Source organism: Sinocyclocheilus rhinocerous, unplaced genomic scaffold, assembly GCF_001515625.1.
Source record: "Sinocyclocheilus rhinocerous isolate Xijiao unplaced genomic scaffold, SAMN03320098_v1.1 scaffold1948, whole genome shotgun sequence".
NCBI lineage: Eukaryota > Metazoa > Chordata > Actinopteri > Cypriniformes > Cyprinidae > Sinocyclocheilus > Sinocyclocheilus rhinocerous.
This window is the reverse complement of record NW_015644094.1, coordinates 328,372-349,115: the sequence shown is the minus strand read 5'-3', so window position 1 is coordinate 349,115 and position 20,744 is coordinate 328,372. Positions and strand designations below refer to the sequence as shown.

The following is a 20,744-nucleotide window of genomic DNA, read 5'->3' as shown; positions in this document are numbered from 1 at the left end:
GTTCTGCAGACGTTTTCCTCTTTTGTTTTTTTATCCGCCATCTCTATCTTTCTGTCGCTCGGCTCGGCTAATGTCCGTCCCATGCACTGAAAGCTCTCTCCTCCACATCACGAGTAGACACGCCCCTTATTGCTGATTGGCTTCAAGTTTGTTTTGCTATTCGGCCCGAATCAGTTTTCTAAAGTGTTTTTGAAAAATCACATACCCTGCCTTTAAGCTAGTGAGAATTTGGTTCAGAGATTGGGGTTTAGTGGTTTAGCAATTCAGAAAAACTGTAAATGCATAATGCATAAAAATTATCTAAAATTATCTATGTCCATCTATTTAACCTAGCAGAGTTTTACTTTTTAATTGCATTTGTGCTCTGCAAAAGCAACAAATGTTTGACAGACAAACAGAAAATATAGGTATGCAGATTCTGTGGCTCTGAAAAATGTGCATTATCTTGATAGAGTGCTTGAAAATCAATTTTTTTCAATATTGCCACAAGACATGTCTGTCTACATGCCTGGATAGATATGTCTTGTGGCAGCAACTTGTTGTGTTTCATGGACTGTAGCCGATGTTCTTTTACAGTAGACTGACGAATAAAGAAATTTTAATTGATGGATGGAATTAGGTTGCGCTTGAATGTATTGCACAATTAACAAACAGCAATTCATTATAAAGAAATAGAGTTCAGAAGGCATTAGAATTTATTATTAATTGTGCTAAAGCAAGGAGCACACTCAGGGCAAGTGTATTAATTAAATGCAAGTGAAAAAGTTAAATTAAAATGAAATATGAAGAGAATTAAAGGAGGAGAAGTCATCGTAATAATAGCGTACAGGTTCAGGTCATATGCAAGGATAGATAAGGTTGTCTGCTCCATGTAGTCTTTGTTGATGTTTTTGCAAGCCCCAGGATTAGAGTTTCCCAATTTGAAGCAGAAAAGTGGAGATTTGTTGGAATGCTTTACTGCGCACCATTTATAACTGTTTATAATATTCTGTGTCTGCATATTTTCTCTGTGCACATTATTCATCAGAGTAAAAACAGGAACTATGAAAACCTCGACCAACTGTCCTTTGACAACAAGCGAGGACCCAAGGTATATTTGCATGGTCAATGCACGCCGCCCAAAAGTTATCTGAAAGTAGCCACTAGAAAGCAGTCAAACAATCAACAAACCGATTCCAGAGATCCTTATCCTGCCAGCACGTCTATTTATTTGTTTGGATTCTTTTTATGATTTCAATCAAGAATGGGTTATTTTTTCTGTTAAAGCGTATACAAAAACTCGCTACCCCACCTCTCACTTTTTTATTTTTGTGTAAAGGAATGCATGTATTGAAGCCAGCAAGATTGCAAGTCTATTCTTTTGACACAGTGCGTGGAGATCTGGTCGTGAGGGACAGTCACTATCCAGATGTTACTCCCACCTTTCTGCAGCAGGAATGCATTTTTTTCTTTTTTTTTTTTTTTTTTTTTTGTTTGTTTTTGGTTGGGAAAGAAGCCACCACCACCACCACCACCACCTTCCTTCACCTGTTTTTGCTTTCCGGTTGCATCAATCTTCTTCTCCCTCTTCCTCTAACATGCACGCTTTTCCTTGGAATCTTGATTCCCTTGAGTTTGCATGTGAAAATGCAGAACTTTTTACCTGCTCCAAGCTTTCTTAAGTTTTTTTCATTTAAGCAGATTATTAAACAGATTAACTTTTTTTACTTCATTTTTTTCAAACCCCCTCCCCCCTCCAAAAAAAAAAGAAAGAAAAAAAAAGAGAAAAAGGAGAAAAAAATGCAAGCGCTCAAAGAGCATGGTTCATGGTGGGGATGAGTCAACTACTTGACTAATGTTGTGTCCTAATCCCAGGCAGAGAAAGTGCTCCTGTTCAGCCAAGACACAAATCTGACGGCTCTGCTCCAGGAAGCCAAAGAGCTAGAGGCCCGAGTTATCATCCTTTCTGCAAGGTGAGTTCATCTCCACTGTTTAACCCATTACTCCTAATCGCTAATGTTGCTGAATAATACAAGAGACTGACTTAGTGCAAGCAAAAATGGTGAAGCCTGGGCTGGAGAATTCTAAAAAGATATTTGTGCTGCTATTTAAATCAGTTGGAATTTGAACTGAATTGGTCACATCTCACAAGAAGTTGGAACTGATTTAGAATTAAAATGGATTGGAATGAGGACTTTGATTGGATTGATTTACTAAATTGCAAGTCAAAGAAATTCAGATAGTGCTTTCTGGGAAATAAAGTGTTCTATCTTGAGGCTGTATTACAGAAACATCCTAACTTAGAATCCTATTCTATCTGTTTAGTAACTATGGTCATTTTCCCTTTTTCCACATATTTTCCCACATATTTTCACAAGTCAAAAATAAAGATAGAAAGTTTCTGTAATACAGCCCCATGTCCACAAAAGTACATTTGCTAAATACATTATAATATAATATGTCAAAATGGCCAATTGATATATATATATATATTCAGAATCCAAAATCATGTTTGGTTCAAAATTCAGTTTAGATTCAGGAATTGAATCGGAATTTAAAAGACATTCTCAGTGCACTGCGTATATTTGAAAAGTGAACCAGTTCAGTGAGTTTATACATTAAAATATTAAAAATCATAGCAAATAAAGCTAAAATGATGTCCGGCCTCAGTACAATCACTTCATAAGGCATTTTCTGATTAAATGAGCCAACATCTAATTTGTTAACAAGAGATTGCCTCAAAATGTCAAACAGTTTCTCTGCCCTTCATGAGTCACTCATAATCAGGCCCACACAGATTAAACAGACAGACTTAGGGGAAATCTGAGGCATTCTGCGTAATATGGCAAAATGTGTTTACACTCTTGCTGGTGACTACAAACATATTTAACATAAAAATACACTAAGAAATGTGTAGAATATTTGATACGCTGATACTCTTGTTCATAACATTATAATTGGAGGTGTTTACTCCAATCACTCCAGTCTCTTAATACCAATCTTTACCCAATCACAGTGAAGATGAAGCCGCAGCCATTTACAAAGCGGCACGCCAGCTCAATATGACAGGTTCTGGTTATGTGTGGCTGGTTGGAGAAAGGGAGATGTCTGGTAAAGCACTGAGTGAAGCCCCAGATGGTATGTACTTTTCATCCTCTCCATTTTCATCCACTTGTTCTCTCTCTCTGTCTCTCTCTCTCTCAGGCTTTTTAACAAACTGAACATGTTTGCCTTTTAAGCTTTTTATACGATTACAATTTGCAATCCCCATCAACGAATCAGTGTCTGTGCTGTACTTGCGTGTTTAAACGTTTAAACATCTCCATGTTTAAAGGTTTAAAACAGTGATTCTTTACTCATTGTACTATGCTTTATGTCTAATGTTTAATTTGTTTCATTTTTGAGTGTTTGTCCTTTCTTTCAGTAGACAACAAATGATGCAATTGAGAGTTGTGGTAATCCATATTGGTTTGAATGTGCATAAATTTTTAAGGTTTGGCTGTCATGAGTTTATTTATAAGTGGTGCATTGCTACCTCCACATTGAGGTGTGGATACCATGGTAAGCGACAACCGCATTTCTTTTTTCCTGGCTTCTTTATATACACATCCATGTTCAACTTCACGCCATTCTACTGACCCTGTCCTAACCCCCCATGACTTTCACAGTCCTTCTGTCTGTTTTGAGACAATTTATCGCTCATATGCAATGCACGTTTGTTTCTCTCTGCCAATGTGTGCATTTCTTTATTATGAGTATGCATTGACATGCTCTTGAAGTGAGAGTCGTGTTGTGAGGCATTGGCCAACACCATGTAATGTTGTCAACTGGGCAGGCTTGCTCGGCCTTCAGCTTATCAATGGCAAGAACGAGTCTGCGCACATCTACGATGCCGTGGCTGTGGTGGCCCAGTCCATTCAGGAGCTCTTTGAGAAGGAGAATATCACAGAGCCTCCTCGAGGCTGTGTTGGCAATACAAACATCTGGAAGACTGGCCCACTCTTCAAACGGTGAGGCCAGGGATGAGCGCTGGCTAGCATTCGCTAGCTTTCCAACCAACCATCCATTTGCTGTCATGCATTATCATACATAACCACTGGTCTGGCACTGACAAGAGTGGAAGCTTTCACACCACAAACATTGAAATCGTTAGCTTTTGGCTTCTGAAACCATGCCTTAACTCCTCAAACAGAGTAATAATCGAGTGCAAGGACACATCAAGCCTGTTAAGTTGTTGATTACATTGGCCTTGTGAAATCTGGTGGCACCTATTTGCATTTGAGACCCAATTTGAGACCCTTACAGGTGTCATTTCTGTTCTCCTATGTCTGTGCCTGCACATTATACGTGCCATCTGACTCCACCCCACCCCACACGACACCCCCTAATTCTTTCCTATTTAGTCATGTCTTTTCCTAAGACATACCTGCATCTCCCATCTCTGAATTTCTGGTTAACTTCCATTACTTCCAGTCATTGTCAATGTCTTCCTTTTTTGTTTCAATGAGCATTTTGTGCCTTTTCTAAAAAAAAACCTCTGGTGTACTAGAGTGCTGATGTCATCCAAGTATCCAGATGGCCTGACAGGCCGCGTGGAGTTTAATGATGACGGAGACAGGAGGTTCGCCCACTACAGCATTCTGAACTACCAGAAAACCCGGCTGGTACAAGTGGGCGTCTACAATGGCTCGCAAGTATGAAATCGGCCCAGCCTTTTTAATGAGCTGTCTTTCTGCTCGGTGCAAACATTTGCTATTTTAACAGTTTGGACAGTTGCATACTGTAATTTTATTGTAACACTTTACAGTAAGGTGAAATCAGGAAGGGGGCCAACACTTTTTCACACCACTGTAAGTATCATCAATGAACAACCATTTTTTACAGCATTTATTTATCTCAGGAAATGTTCATTTATAAATATACTATAGTTCATTATTATAGAAAGGAATCCAAGGCACTTCTTCTGGTCCAAAAAAGTTAAAAAGCCTTCACATTATGGCCATCATAATAGAAACATTAAAATGACTAAAACACTGCACACTAAAGCATTTCAGCCTTCAGCCTTCCTTAGAGTGTATCAGGTATCAAATGAATTACAGGTGTAGGTACAATTAGTCAGTGAAGTTGGGAGAAACCAAAAGAACCATTACAGGGGGATATGTCGAATACCCTATATACCTATAGGGTATATGTCGAATGTCACCTAACCAAACCCGGAAAACAGGGGCAAGTTCAAGCTCAAACTGGTGCACAACGTTTTGCTACAGTTTCCGGTTTGAACGACGTTCGAACGAACGATGTTTCCTGGAAACGGTGTGCAACGGGGTTTGAGATGCGTTTTCTCTTCTTTGGTGGGTGTGTCAAACATGTCAGCCCAATCAGCAGCGACATGTATAAAATGTATAAATGTATAAACATGCTAAATGCTGATTAATGTAACATAAAAATACTATACATATTTATATATTTTGCTATTGTATTGTGGACTGACAATTTCATAAACTTTTCTATACTCCTCTGATTATATAATGGTGAATATTACAATAACATAGCACAACAAAAGCGATCAGCAATAATGATAGGCCTAATACTCACAATAAAAATAATAAGGTCATATAGATCATAACACAGTCTCGAAGTTAAGAAGTGGATTATCCTTCACCTGAAATGTTTATCTTTTCATCCTGAAATGCTCACAATAATCACAATAGGATCACAATAATTAGGAACCACATTTTCCACAAATCCCTTCTCTCAATTGGGATGTTCTCTTTTATTCTGGATGGCAAGGGCAGTGACTGGAACATCGAGCGTATTTTGCAGTATTATAAACACGTATTTATACCGATTTCATCAGGCTCCAAAAATTCTTCAAAAAGAACACAAAGAATGGTCTTCTCAGCTGCCATATTTGCAACTCTTGCGCCATCAAAACAGTGTGTTCAACGCACCACCATTTCCGTTTAAAAAACGTTTTGCACCGTTTTGTCGGGGCTGAACGCAGCCCAGATCTCATCGCTTCCGCTTTTCTGAGAACGTGTTAACAGCCGTATTAAATAATTGCGATATCTATGGACTTTGAAGATAATCAGTTAAACTAGCTAGCTATTTTTATTGTTGACATTTTATTCAATTTTTATATCTAAATGTTAGTGAAAAGAATAAAAATAAACTTTTAGATATCAATCCGCATATGTGATGCACATTGGTTATGATAATCTTTGGTATCTATCTACTTTGAAGGCATCTTGGGTAAAACAGCTTCATATTTAATGAAGCATATGCAAAACGCTTGAACCGGAAGCGACGAGACCCGATTAACAGAATACGGAAGTCTGTTGCGCATAACCCCTATAGCCTTGTTAACCATTACAAAATATAATAACAGAAGAAATAAATAAATACATAAAAAATAATAATACATTAAAATGAAAATAAATTAAATAAAAATAAATAAATAAATAAATAAATACAAAAAAGACAATAATCATTTTAGTAGGCCTAATGGTTTTACAAAAATTAAGTCAAGTCTAATTCTTCATTCAACCCAGGAAAAATGGTAGCTTTTAACTGAAATATCCAAAAAACTTTGGATCCAGTCACTGTTTCCTAGCCAGTAATTTTTAAAGTAGATGGATTAGAATCATGAACAGATGCATAGTGCACTGCCATAGGGTAATCTTTAGGCTGCGTTTACACTTGGCATTAACATGCGACCTGTATCCGGATGTTGTCCACATACACATTTAAAAGACAAGTGTAAACGCGCTTCTGATCGGAATGTTATCCGATCAGCGTGTCCTGGTCCAGAGGTAGTCGAGGACGCATTGTGATCGGATCTCAGTATAATGTAAACGCAATCCAGCCTCGTGTCTGCATTCGCAGGTCGACATCACGCAAAACGCCGCCCCCTCTCTCCCAATCTGTCGGAAGAACAGAGCGCTAGTGAGACTCGTACATTTATTTTGATTTGTAAAATGTCCCGTAACTGGTTTTATGTCACTTCCTGTCTCCCGTGGTGTTTGTAGTCAGTTTGTAGTCTGTTTGTTCATTGGTTCCCCTTGATTAGTCTCCCCAGGTGTGTCTTGTTATCTTGTTAAGCTTGTTAGCCCCCTGTGTGTATATATAGCCCTAGTTTTTCTTTAGTTCCTTGTGGGTTGTTGAATGTAATGGTTGTCTGTTTGCCAGTCATTCTGTTCTTTGTTCCCTTTGGTTTTTGCCTTATTGTTTGTTCTAGTTTTTCCATGAAATACCAGCACATAGATCCTTGCCTCTGCCTTTTTTCCACAGCTTCTCCACAACGTTACAATTTTTCACTGGCATGTCTCTTTGACTAGTGCATCTTTGAGCCTATATTTAGTATAAGTAAAATACTGTTAAAGTATTTTAAAGTACTGTTAAAGTACTGTGTAAAGTACTGTTAAAATCAGATACTCTAAGACTTTTACTCAAGTTGTTTTGGAATTGGTGACTTGTAACGTGTAGTGGAGTAATTCTCACTGTACCTATATTTAGTATAAGTAAAATACTGTTAAAGTATTTTAAAGTACTGTTAAAGTACTGTGTAAAGTACTGTTAAAATCAGATACTCTAAGACTTTTACTCAAGTTGTTTTGGAATTGGTGACTTGTAACGTGTAGTGGAGTAATTTTCACTGTACGGTATCTGTACTTTTATTCAAGTATGGTTTTTAGGTACTCTTTACACCTCTGCGGTTATCCAGATCGAGAAGTCAGCTGATGTTGCCAAGTGTAAACGCGCCGTGTCCTGATTGACTGATGATCCGATCTGCTTGATCAGATCACGGTGATCGCATGTTAATGCCAAGTGTAAACGCAGCCTTGTACTAATTGCATTTTTATGATCCCATAGTCTTGTCTTACAATCTACGCTTAATTTGACACAAATAGAAACAGTTGCTAGGACATTGAAGCCTATAGATTACATACGTGCTTACAGTTTATACAGGGTCTAATTGAATATATTTTCTTTGTGCAGTTTTCTTTGTATACTATAGTTCATTATTAATTTGAAGTACAGTAGCTGTTAATTCAATTATACAAATTTACTTTTTAACAAGGTATTAGTATATGTAGAAATGTTAACATTTCTACGAAATTAACATTTAACCAAGATTACTGTTTGAAAACACTGAAAAAACAACATTTACACTTATTTTAAATGATGCTTACAAATGAGCAAAAAAAAGAGCAAATGCAGTGAAAACATCTCTCTCTCTCTCTCTCTCTCTCTATGTATATATATATATATATATATATATATATTCTGTTATTGTCTGGAAAAAATTATATGAAATTGTTTTTACAATATTCCAAAGTAAATTCATTTATAGTAATGGAAATGATTGAACGTTACTGACAACAAAATATTTTGTTCTAGGTTGTAATGAACACTCAGAGGAAGATTATTTGGCCAGGAGGAGAGACTGAAAAGCCAAAAGGGTATCAAATGTCAACAAGATTGAAGGTACTTTATTTCAAGGCTTTTTATGCATCATTGTTTTTTTTCTAAAATAATAAATAAATAAATAAATAAATATAATAAGAACATTACATTGACATTTAGTTCTCTCGTTCCTTTGGTAGATTGTCACCATTCATCAAGAGCCCTTTGTCTATGTGAAACCAACACTACGAGATGGAACATGTAAGGAAGAGCACACTGTAAATGGAGTCCTGATCAAAAAAGTGATCTGCACTGGCCCTAATGAGACCATTCCAGGTAGACATTATGTATTATATTATATATAGTTTATTGGACTAAAGTGCTTTGTCCAGATCTGACTGGCTTGTGTAACTATAGGTCGCCCCATAGTGCCTCAGTGCTGCTATGGGTTCTGCATTGACCTTTTGATCAAACTTGCAATGACAATGAACTTCACCTATGAAGTGCATCTAGTGGCTGATGGCAAATTTGGCACTCAGGAGCGTGTGAGTAATATGATAACCTTATTGATTCTTCACCTGCCTGAAGCTTTGCATGTCTTTTTCAAGGTCATGCAAATAGGCTTGTCTGCGCATTTCCAAGTCTTTCTTCACAGATGCTGTTAAGAATCTGCTGAAATATACATAAAGTAAAGTGCATTTAGGCATGACAAATTGCTTAATGTTATCTCCCTGATGCCAGGTAAATAACAGCAACAAGAAGGAGTGGAATGGCATGATGGGAGAGCTCCTGAGTGGCTTGGCAGACATGATTGTGGCTCCACTTACAATCAACAATGAACGAGCCCAGTATATAGAGTTCTCGAAACCGTTCAAGTACCAGGGGCTCACAATACTTGTCAAAAAGGTGAGCCTCAGATGACCTACAGATCATCATTTTTAATGTACAGACTTTAAAGGGACAGTTCATTCAAAAATGAAAATTAAGATTTTTTTTTTTCATCCATACAATCCACGCAATGAAAATCAATGGCATCCAGCGTTGTTCTGGATCCCACTAACTTTCAATGTATGGGCAAAAACAGTTCTTCAAAATATCTTGTTTTCTGTTCCACATAATAAAAAAAGTCATACTGGTTTGCAATAATATGACGTTGAATTTTCTTTTTTGGATGAACTATCCCTTTGAAACTGCATTATTCCCTGAGACCAATGAGGGGGGAAAATGGAAGATCTGGGGTCAGTTTCATTTGCGTTTTCAACTTGAAGTTATAAATAAAGTATCTGAAATGTAATTAATTTTTGGAAAAATCCTCTGAGAACATGATTTTCTGGGACGGAAATAGTATTACATTTATTGGTTTAATTGAATTCTCTGAAGTGGGCTTATCTCTGCACTGAGAAAACGCTGTGATAAATCAATTGACTCTGGAGTACAGTGAAATCTATTAATACACCTCTGACCAGTGTAGATGTAGACTCCATTTGATGCTCCATATGGTGATGCATGTGGCGATGTGGGTGGTGTTTGTTGGATTGGATAAAGCTGTGTTGTTTTGCAGGAAATACCACGCAGTACGCTGGACTCGTTCATGCAGCCTTTTCAGAGCACTCTGTGGTTACTGGTGGGTCTATCGGTCCATGTTGTGGCGGTGATGCTCTACCTATTAGACCGTTTCAGGTAAAGGACAATATTTGTTGACACCTTAATGGGATACTTTATCCAAAAAATTTAAATTCTGTCATCATTTACTCACCCACATGTCATTCTAAAGCTGTATGATGTTTTGTTCTTTGGAACACAAAAGAAGATATTTTGAAAATATTTAGTCTGTACAATAAAAAAATACAATAAAGAGTCAACATTCTTTAAAATATAAGAAAATCATGAAGAAAATGACATAAAGATGACAGGATTTTCATTTTTGGGTGAACTATCCCTTTAAAAGTCATCCATGGATAGATGTAGGAATGACTGAACACACAGATGTGCGAATGAAGCTTGATATTAAGAAAGTTTGCAGAAGATCTCAGAAGTTTGGCTGAAGATTAACAACATTGTCTGGACGCAGTTTAAAAGCATCTGTCTCTGACTGATATGCGCTTTGCTGTGCAGCCCGTTTGGAAGGTTTAAAGTAAATAGTGAAGAGGAAGAAGAAGATGCCCTCACCTTATCCTCTGCTATGTGGTTCTCCTGGGGTGTACTTCTGAACTCCGGCATTGGAGAAGGTAGACATCAGCAGTAAGATTATTATTCGGTCTATTGGTGCTGTGAGGTGGAAATATTGCTGACTCTGTGTTTGATTGGTTTTGCAGTAAGCATAATTTTCTTTAGCGCTATCACCTCTCCGCTTACATTCACAGGTGCCCCTCGGAGCTTTTCAGCAAGGATTTTAGGTATGGTGTGGGCTGGTTTTGCTATGATTATAGTTGCATCTTATACTGCCAATTTGGCAGCCTTCCTAGTGCTGGATCGGCCTGAGGAGCGCATTACCGGCATCAACGACCCTAGGGTGAGCGCTAAATATGAAGCATGTTATACAACAGAATATCAAATAAGACTCTAAATTACCATGCACCGAGATTTCACATTTCACACGCTATAAAAACACCACATATAATTAAGCACGGCGAGGACACATAATTACGGGTCATTTGTTCGCAAAGGTTATTTTCATTTGCCTTGTTTCGTCATAACAACCTATGTCAGTTCTGTCATATGGGCTGAAAATTTACAAAGGACTCAATGTAAATATTTGAAAAAGAGATTTTGAAAAGTATATATATATTTAATGATATTTTCTAAAATGAGATATTTATTGATAAATTTACAATTGTGTTATTCTTACAGTTGTAGGTGCACAGAAATATGACTTCAGTGAACATTTTAGGTCATGCTTATTACCTTGGTTTGCCTCTATTCCCACAGCCATTTTCTTCTCAGAAATATTTCATGTAATTGCAGAGACAAAAAAGGCCATATTTTTGATTTGCAGACGCCAAACACCAGTTTACTTTAATAATTCAACATGTTTTGAATACATTTATCTTGCATAGCACCCATTTATCACATTTCATCCAGACCGTCCCACTGTTACCTTGTATTCCAGCTGCGAAACCCATCAGACAAGTTCATCTACGCCACAGTGAAGCAGAGCTCTGTGGACATTTACTTCCGGCGCCAAGTTGAGCTAAGCACCATGTACCGCCACATGGAAAAGCACAACTACGAGAGCGCTGCTGAAGCCATCCAGGCCGTGCGAGACAAGTCAGTCAACAATCAGAGTTTCCACTAATATTTTTAGTGTTATGCCAGAATAGGTTTATTGGGAGCTGTTGTATTAAATATTAAAAAGCATAATATTCAAACACTCCCTTTAGAGGCTGGGCATAGATACCGATGTCAGGAAGTGGGCAGCAGAAAGCTAAATTACCAGTCAGTATAAAGGGTGACACATGCTCCGTTCCCCTCAGTGAGTGTGCGAAGAGCAGAGAGAGGCTAAACCCCTGTTAGAGTGATTCAGTACACTATTGATGCTGAATACAAAGCAGGGTAGGGAGCTGTATTTTAAAGAAGGACCTTCACTACAAGGCTAAGATGGGAACAGATGGCAGACTGCCAGTGTGTTTAATACATTTTTCCTACTGATTTTTAATATCTGGAGTTCTGTAATCTCCAGGAATTAGTTCCACTTACCTCCATTTAGAAGATGCAAGTTGTGTTTTTTTCCCCCCCTTTTAATCCAGATGTAACAATAAAAAACTGGGATTTACTTTTTTCTCATTTAAACCTGCAAATAAACAAAGTTTGGGATTTTGAAAAATGTAGAACAAAGAAATGTTGTTACCTAAAATGTAGGATAAATACTTAAGATTCTGAATTATTTCTAGGTGACTAATCAAATAAGTCAATTTGTGTCATTTATCTTGTGACTCTTTGTACAGACAGATCTTGCTTCCACTGAAGCACAAGATGTTCTTTGGATCATTCTCAAATCATGCTGGATCTCATGAATCATCAGGTTTCACACAAACTTGTAAAGTTAATGCAGCTTGTGTGCTGCTGTCATTAAAGCAAAAGAAGGACTAGAAATATAAAATACTAAAATAAGACATTTTTTAATTTCTGTTTAATGAATTGATCATTGAAAGTGACAGCAAAGAACTTTACATTGTTACAAAACAATTCTATTTCAAATGAACTTTTGAACTTTTTATTCATTAATGAATGCTGAGGAATGTATTGTGGTTTTAACAAAAATATTAAGCAACACAACTGTTCAGCATTGATAATAATAAGAAATGTTTTTTGTGGATCAAATAAAGTAATGGCTGCTGAAAATTAAAATTTAGTTATTTGAAATTGTAATATTTCATAGTGTTACTGTTTTTACTGTATCAAATGATGCAGCCTTGACGAGCATAACAGACATATTTAAAAATCATAAAAAAATATGAATGATATTGTAAAGAAAAAGAATTTTATATTGCAAAAATGCAAAGTTTATTTTATCAAGACATATTGAAGTATTTTCAGTATACATTTTTTTCTACTCATAGCAAACTCCACGCGTTTATATGGGATTCAGCAGTGTTGGAGTTTGAGGCCTCGCAGAAATGTGACCTGGTCACCACAGGCGAGCTGTTTTTCCGCTCTGGATTCGGTATCGGGATGCGTAAAGACAGCCCATGGAAGCAAAATGTCTCACTAGCCATCCTCAGGTAATCTCAATCAAGACTAACCGTCCACAGTATGCAGCTATACTTTTGTTTGTTTTTTTCCTTTTTTCTGTTCCTTTCAGCTAATCCCTAGGCTAACCACAATCTGTCAACTGTTTCTATTTCTGGAATAACGGATTGTTTGACTGATGTGTTGGATCTCTGAACTAATAGTTCCCATGAGAATGGCTTCATGGAGGACTTGGATAAAACCTGGGTCCGTTATCAGGAGTGTGACTCCAGAAGCAATGCACCAGCCACGCTCACTTTCGAGAATATGGCAGGTATGATTCACCTCTCACAGGATCCCTTTTGCTTTCTAAAGAGCTGTTGACACTGACACCGATCAAATCCCTCAAGGTCGTTGAGTCTCTGTGCTGTTGGTTGCTAGTAGGGGGTTCTACTTGACCGTAGCATCCAGCTGTATCAGATTGGTAGTAGCCACATCATGTATCTGCTCATTTGCATTTAATTAAAACCAACTTTGTCATATCACCATTTGTCACTGAAGCTCATGTTGCCAACAAACGAAAAATCTAATTGAAAATGAATCTCTGTCAATGTGAACAGGCCTTAATAATCTCTCTGTTGCCTTCTTTGTCACATTGAAGACTGTCTGGAAATGATCAAATGTATTTTTCATCACACAGGCGTGTTTATGTTGGTGGCTGGTGGTATCGTTGCCGGGATCTTCCTCATCTTCATTGAGATTGCATATAAACGACACAAGGATGCGCGCAGGAAGCAGATGCAGCTGGCTTTTGCAGCAGTTAACGTCTGGAGGAAGAACTTACAGGTACAGCTGCCTCCCACCCCCCCCAAACTCTTATGAGAAACTGTCAGAGCCAAAAAAAACAGTCCAGTGGTTTCTGCAACAGTACAAAGAAGTCTCATAGATTTCTTCTAGTCACATGCCTGTCATCTGTTAATGACGCGACTTAAAGGTCATTGATGAGGCACAAATTAACACGTCATCAAAAGAGCAAACTCAAAAAGAATAGCCAAATAAGGCAGTCAAACTGAGCAGCAAATGGTGCAGTGAACTAAAGCATTTGTAAATATATTAATGCATGCGGAACACTTTTAATGAATTAATGAATAAGGGGTTTACAATGAGCTTTCTTTCAGATCAGGAGTTTTTAAACTTTTTGATGCCAAGGACCACCAAATCTGATGATGACTTTTCTAAAACATAAAGTCGACTATAAACTATGAAAATATGAAGAGATTTATACAGTTTGGATAAACATTTATACGCTACTGTTCAGAAGTCCCTTATGCTCACCAAGGCAGCATTTATTTAATTAAAAATACAGTAAAAACAATAATATTGTGAAATATTATTACAATTTAAAACAACTGTTTTCTATTTTAATACATTTTAAAATGTATTCCTATGATGGCAAAGCTAAATGTTTAGCAGTCATTACTCCAGTCGTCAGTGTCCTTATGATCCTTCAGAAATCAAATCAAATATGCTGATTTGCTTCAGAAACATTTCTTTTTATGAAAATAGTTCTATTAAATACTGAGTGCTGTTTAATATTTTTTTGTGGAAACTGTGATACATTTTCTTTTTGGATTCTTTGATGAATAAAACGTTTTTTAAAAAAGCGTTTATTTGAAATACATTTTTGGTAGATTTTTTTTTTCTTTTAATTTTTGATCAATTTAACAGTCAATTTTTGCTGAATAAAAAAAAATTATTCCTTTAAAAAAAGTCTTACTGACCTCAAACTTTTGAACAGTGATGTGTATTAACATTAAATAGTAAAAAATATTAAGTGGTGTCATGAAACTGCACAGAGACACAGTGGTTGAGGATCCAGACGCAGTATTTATTAGTGATGGGACAATTGATACCGCAGCTCCGATGCTCAGACGCAGTTTTCAAACCACTATTGTATCACACACTGTGCCGATGCTTGTATTGAAATGACAACACCACGTGATTGATGACGTTTGAAGCTTCGAACGTCATGCAGTATTGGAAGGTCGGGACAGCTGGTTTGAAAAAACTGCCGCTTCACGATCCCACCTGATGCATAAAAGGGTTATTCAGTCACTTTGAGGGCTGTCAGTAGGACATTTAATCATGTTTATAACTGGGGTCTCAGAGACCCCGAACACAGCATAAGGGTATAACAGCTCACCTCACCCAAAATATTTTTTTTTCAGCTACCCACGTCAATTATTAATTATGATCACATGTTTGTGTATTTTATATTATTGATCGATATGTGAATCCGTTGACCAAGCTATACATGACACGAGTTGTGGTCTCATTGGCACAAATTAATTTAGATGAGATAATATCAGATTAGATATTGTATTGATCCCAGATTGATTCCACTCTTGAATGTCACAGACTTCCGAAGCTTTATTTGGTCACATGCTTTTTCAAACCATCCTCTGCTCCACAATGATTTGTCAGTAATGTTGGAGAAAACAAGTCCTACCACCAGATGTCGCTAATGCACACTGTGTTAAAAGCTTCGAGTAATGAACCGTTTTTCGGCACAATTTCATGAAAGCCTCAAACGCTTCAGAAAGCCTCGGTTTCCCATCACTAGTATTTATTAAAGGGGTAACCCACAATCAGGCAGGGAACCAAGACACAGGAGAACCAGGAAACCAGGCTTAGAAGTGCAGTACAGACACATACAAGACTTAGCAAAGAATAACAGAGAGAACCGGGCTTTTATAGGGTAAGCTAACAAGGCTCATGAGACACAGGTGCAAACAATGAGTGCTGATGAGACTGGGCAAAGGATTATGGGATTTGTAGTTCGTGAGGCAGAAACAATCTGGGGTGGAATGCCCTCTAGTGGACAACCGGGGCACAGCCATGATCATGACAAGTGGGATATTTTTAAGAATACATGTTGTTTAAAAAAAATATATATATATATTTTTATATTGTCATTTTATTACAGCCAAAGATGTAATTAGATCTGGACAATATTTTTTGTGTATTATGTTACAGGGTGTTTTTTTCTTTCTACTATTAATGTAATGTTTAGTAATTGCCAAAAACAGAAGATTAACAATGTCAAGTGAAATTAACACAAAGTAAATATTTTCCAGATAATATTTTTGTAATTTGCTTTGGCTGTAGTACAAGGGCAATATAAAAGCCAATCATTTATTTTAGGAAACAAGATGTATAATGTTCTTTTTAGCAGCATCATATGACCCCTTTAAAACAGTATGCATAATAATTTTCTCACATAGTATAAATAGGTCTTTGGCAGCTTTAGATCATGCTTTAGATCATACTAATAAAGCATAAATACTCAAAGAAAGCAAAGTATAATTCACAGTTATGCTCTGCTTATAATACAGTGTGATTGTGAATATCTACTAAATTAATATAACCTCATAGTAGTACAAAAATGCCTCGAGGTAAAAAAGATAACAGGCCTATGCATAAATTTGGACATTTGGCCATGCAACAGCACACAAGTGTCCAAAATAATTCCTTTATAATAATAATAAGAGTAGTTGTCTGCAGATCCATGCAAGACACATCTCTTACCATCCAATCAAACTGCGCAGCAAGATAAAGCAGCTCCTGCAGCCTCACTATTTACACAACATGACATTTTTGAGTCAAATCATTGAGTCAAATTAAAACTTTTCTTGAATATGGTATAACAGTTTTTCAAAACCATGTAAAACCAGCATGAATACAAATTGTGCATGTGTATATAAATCTTTATTGTGGAAACTCTTATACATTATTGGCGTAAACTGGTTTACTAACCTGTTTGTGGTAGAATCATTCATGCATTGCTATAAAGTAAAGTGCAGTTGCAGATGGTCACATTTTGAGTCGCTCACTGTAGGAGATAAGACAAATGGTCCAAATGTGCTAGTCAATGAGGGAGTGACGGTGCCAGCCAAGGTCAACTGTCATGTCATTCATTTTGCATTCCCTTTTTGGTTTCATGTACTGCATGTCTTCTGGTTGAATTCACCAAACCCCTTCCCAACACTCTCGTCTCCTCTTATGAGCCCGCACATCCCTTCCTCCTTCCTTCATACGCCCATTATACCTTCACCAGGGTATAATGCTAAGGAACTGTGTTAAGTTTCGACTGTTTATTGATGAGTTGTTCATTTTCCTTGAAAACACAAGAACATCTTCTCACTTTAAAAACGGAGCCTGGTTTTTTTCCCCATCCGATTGCGTTCATTTTGCTTTTTTCCTTTGCTAATGCTTTGGCTTTCCATTTACGGAGTTGCAGAACTGTGGATGAGTGGGGTCTGATCACACGATCCACAGCAGTCCTCCTCCTCCCCTCTCTAGAGTGTCAGGATTGTAAAAGAGTCAAAGTAAGACTTTGTACACATTCGCACCCAGTCTATGCCAGTGTCCTCTTTCCTTGTAGAGCGCTGTGGGTGCGTGAAAGCACCATTCTGACTCACAGCCGAGATGGAGAGTGGACAGGAGACGCCATGTTAATTGTGATAAGCACTAAAATTAGCAGGGTAGTACCATTCAGTAGCTTTAGTAGTCGAGGTGGGTGGTGATGGTTGGAAACCAAACACGCTCTTCCAGAGAGCACGAATAATTGTTATACATATACTGTATATTTATTTTAGGATAGGAAAAGTGGTAGAGCAGAGCCCGACCCCATAAAGAAAGCCTCTTTTAGGTCCATCAGTACCAACCTGGCCTCCAACATCAAGAGACGTAGGTCGTCCAAAGACACGGTAAGAAGATTAAGAAAATGACGCCCTGCCTGTACTACTATCTTCTCGCTCTCTTCCTCTTTCTCTTCCTCCTCCTCCACCTCGGCCTGCACTGTTTCTTTCACTTTCTTCCTTTCTCCTGTCATCTCATCTCTCCTCTCCAAAACAAACGTCTCATCTCAGACTCTCTTCACCCTCACACATGGAGTTACAGTCATGGCCACATGTCTGTCAGTCAGCCATCTATACTCCATCCAGACATCTTTTGGGAAAGCCCAATCAGGGATCTAGCTGCCAGGGAAAGTGTGGCGAGGGAACCGAGGAGCAGATTTTTGGGGGGCTTGTGGGTTTGCCCTTGCAGAGGAGGGGGCGAGGTAGCTTCTCCTTCTTAGCGCCTGTGCTGGTCTTTCTTCCACGCCTAACCTGGATGTGACTTTACTTTATGCTTTTTTCTTTTATCCTTTCTTTATGTGTACTCGTGTGTCTCTCCTCTCACCGCTCGGTCCTGTAACAATTATTTCCATGTACCTCATCCTCCTTTTATTGTCCCATTTTTTTGTGGTTGCTGTCACAAAGTCACTCTGTATGCCTCCCGCGATGTACGGTATCGCCGTTAACACCCAAAGACGAGTGACGCTAAAATAACCTGGGCTGTTTCCCTGGCAGGCCTGCACTACCAAGATCCCTGCGTTATTTTTAACCATCCACTGTTTTCTTTGCAGTTCTATGAATAATAATAATAATAAAAAAATACTTTTCATTTTCAGGAAACACTGCTCAGATGGGTTTACGTTTACAATGTATTGAACTCTCAGAGCTAGATTCTCAAATGAGTTCATTCACACAAGCGCCTCCTCACTGTGTTTCTTCGGTCCCACAGGTTTAATAAGATGTAGCTCTCAAACCAAACAGCTACCGGCTCTGAGGATTCAATACAAACAAATGTGCAAGCACAAACACAGACTTTTTCACTGCATTACTTTAATTGGTTTAGAGTGAATTCTTATTCAATTACTCGCTAGGCATTTTCTGGGTATGGCAATGATTGACCTGGGGTTTTGTTTCATACACCCTCAACTTGAAAAATTATTCTGATTGGCAGCTCGTTTGGTTGATGGTTTGCGAAGAAATATCCAAATCCATGTAGCTCACATTTCAGTTGGGTTCTCCCTCAGTAAGATGGTTTAAATCATTTACAGAGGTGCGGGTGCAAAATGTGTTATTAAAACCTGATATGATTTTAAAATACATTTTCCAAAGATGAAGGCAGAATAGGAGCAGATTAAACATACAAAGTCTATTAGCTAAACAGTGCCAAAATGTCTTTTTGAACTGATGTTTACCCATCACAGTCCTAATCATCCTTTTCTTTTCTGTCAATGTTTTTTATAAATGGATTTGAATGGCGTTTTGAATGTCGGTGTCCACACCACATGCCACACTGCCTCTCTCTTCCTCTACCGGCATGACCCTTCTGGTTGTTGTAGAATAGAGCTCTAAAGCTTTTCCCCTGTTTGTAGACAGGGGGAGCTGTGGTTATGACTCAGAATTGACTTGGAACACCATAGAGAACGTTGTTATGAGTGAGGGCATCACAACACCCACTAAAGCCACTTCTTTTGATATATATTTAAAACTATATCCTGTAAATGTGATTTTAGATAGTTGTAGTGAATTAAAGGGACAGTTCACCCAAAAATGAAAAAATCTTGTTATCATTTACTCAGCCTCAGTTACCTTTACTTTACATAACCTGTATGATTTTATTTCTTCTGCCGAACACACACTTAGATATTTTTAACAATGTTTTTTCCCCATTCATTGAAAGTCAGCTGGGTCCAAAACACCCAATTGACTTTCACTGCATGGAAAAAAAAAAAAAAAAGACACTGGGACATTCTTCAAAATATCTTCTTTCGTATTCCACAGAAAAAAGACAATCATCCAGGGTTGGAATGACAATATGGATGAGTATAATATTTTCTTATGTGGAGAGTATCACAATAAAAAAAACCATTCAGTATAATAACACTGTAGAATCACTGAGAAATTGAGAACTATTGAGGGTGAAACCTGTGTCGAACTGGAATGAACTGCACCTTGTGCTGCATATCAGGACCGACTGTCATATTGCATTAGGACAGTTACTATGGCGACAACACTTTCTAGGTCAGGTAAATTATTAGCCATGGGCCGGGAGACAGAGCACTCTCGTTTGTGCCATTACAGGTTTCTTGTGCAGACATTTTTGCGTGTGATATACGGTACCCGTTTAAGGAAGCATATTCATTTAGGACTGTATTTAAGGAAGCAATTGTGCCGTGACCAAAATCCGTGACCTTGTTCACTCTATTTATCTTGCGACAGTCCAAGGAGGACTGTCTGTTTTTAAAACGCAGCCAAATTATTCTAGATGACAGATAAACATGGCTTGCAGTGGGTGGAGAGATCGCCTCCGTCATTACAACGTGAACTAAATACCGGTCACAGGAGGTACAGTGCATATGTTGGATTATGCAAATATATATCTTCTTACTTTTCCTTTTTCTGTTTCTTCCTCATCTATAGCCATATCCTACGGACATTACCGGCCAGCTCAACCTGTCAGACCCCTCTGTGAGCACAGTGGTGTGAACGTGGAGAGAGAAAGAGAATTTGACTGGCAGAAAGAAAGAGAGAGAGAGAGAGAGACTGGAAAAGCAGGAGGCGGTGGGCTCTGAAACAGACCGCTTGAGACAACATCTTCAGCACCGTCATTTGAGCAAAATCCACCCCATCTCAGCATATGCACGCTGGATATGAAACTTTCATGAACACACTGTGCCAGATTCAACCACACACTGGAACAAATTCACACTGCCACACAGTTCACACTAGACCAACACACTCACTCACACACACAAAGTGCTTCACTTTTTACAATTTTTTGCACATATCTAAAAA

General features: G+C 37.9%; 1 protein-coding gene across 4 annotated transcripts in view; it reads left to right on the top strand.

Annotated features, from left to right (window-relative positions):
• Nucleotides 1–20,717, top strand: part of LOC107757976 (glutamate receptor ionotropic, NMDA 1-like) — a 30,442-nt gene extending 9,725 nt beyond the window's left edge. For 2 of the 4 annotated variants that reach the window (XM_016575588.1, XM_016575590.1), the window contains 17 exons: nucleotides 1,028–1,090; nucleotides 1,855–1,952; nucleotides 2,996–3,117; nucleotides 3,815–3,989; nucleotides 4,529–4,673; nucleotides 8,380–8,466; nucleotides 8,586–8,721; nucleotides 8,803–8,930; nucleotides 9,127–9,291; nucleotides 9,947–10,065; nucleotides 10,501–10,613; nucleotides 10,749–10,897; nucleotides 11,495–11,652; nucleotides 12,945–13,106; nucleotides 13,278–13,387; nucleotides 13,754–13,899; nucleotides 20,370–20,717. In XM_016575588.1, coding sequence (XP_016431074.1) covers nucleotides 1,028–1,090; nucleotides 1,855–1,952; nucleotides 2,996–3,117; nucleotides 3,815–3,989; nucleotides 4,529–4,673; nucleotides 8,380–8,466; nucleotides 8,586–8,721; nucleotides 8,803–8,930; nucleotides 9,127–9,291; nucleotides 9,947–10,065; nucleotides 10,501–10,613; nucleotides 10,749–10,897; nucleotides 11,495–11,652; nucleotides 12,945–13,106; nucleotides 13,278–13,387; nucleotides 13,754–13,899; nucleotides 20,370–20,435 — 2,142 coding nt within the window. In that variant the 3' untranslated portion in view covers nucleotides 20,436–20,717. Of the gene's footprint in view, nucleotides 1–1,027; nucleotides 1,091–1,854; nucleotides 1,953–2,995; nucleotides 3,118–3,814; nucleotides 3,990–4,528; nucleotides 4,674–8,379; nucleotides 8,467–8,585; nucleotides 8,722–8,802; nucleotides 8,931–9,126; nucleotides 9,292–9,946; nucleotides 10,066–10,500; nucleotides 10,614–10,748; nucleotides 10,898–11,494; nucleotides 11,653–12,944; nucleotides 13,107–13,277; nucleotides 13,388–13,753; nucleotides 13,900–17,711; nucleotides 17,823–20,369 lie in introns of all 4 variants that reach the window. The other 2 variants (XM_016575591.1, XM_016575589.1) reach the window with 2 other exon arrangements.
• The last annotated feature ends 27 nt before the right edge of the window (nucleotides 20,718–20,744 follow it).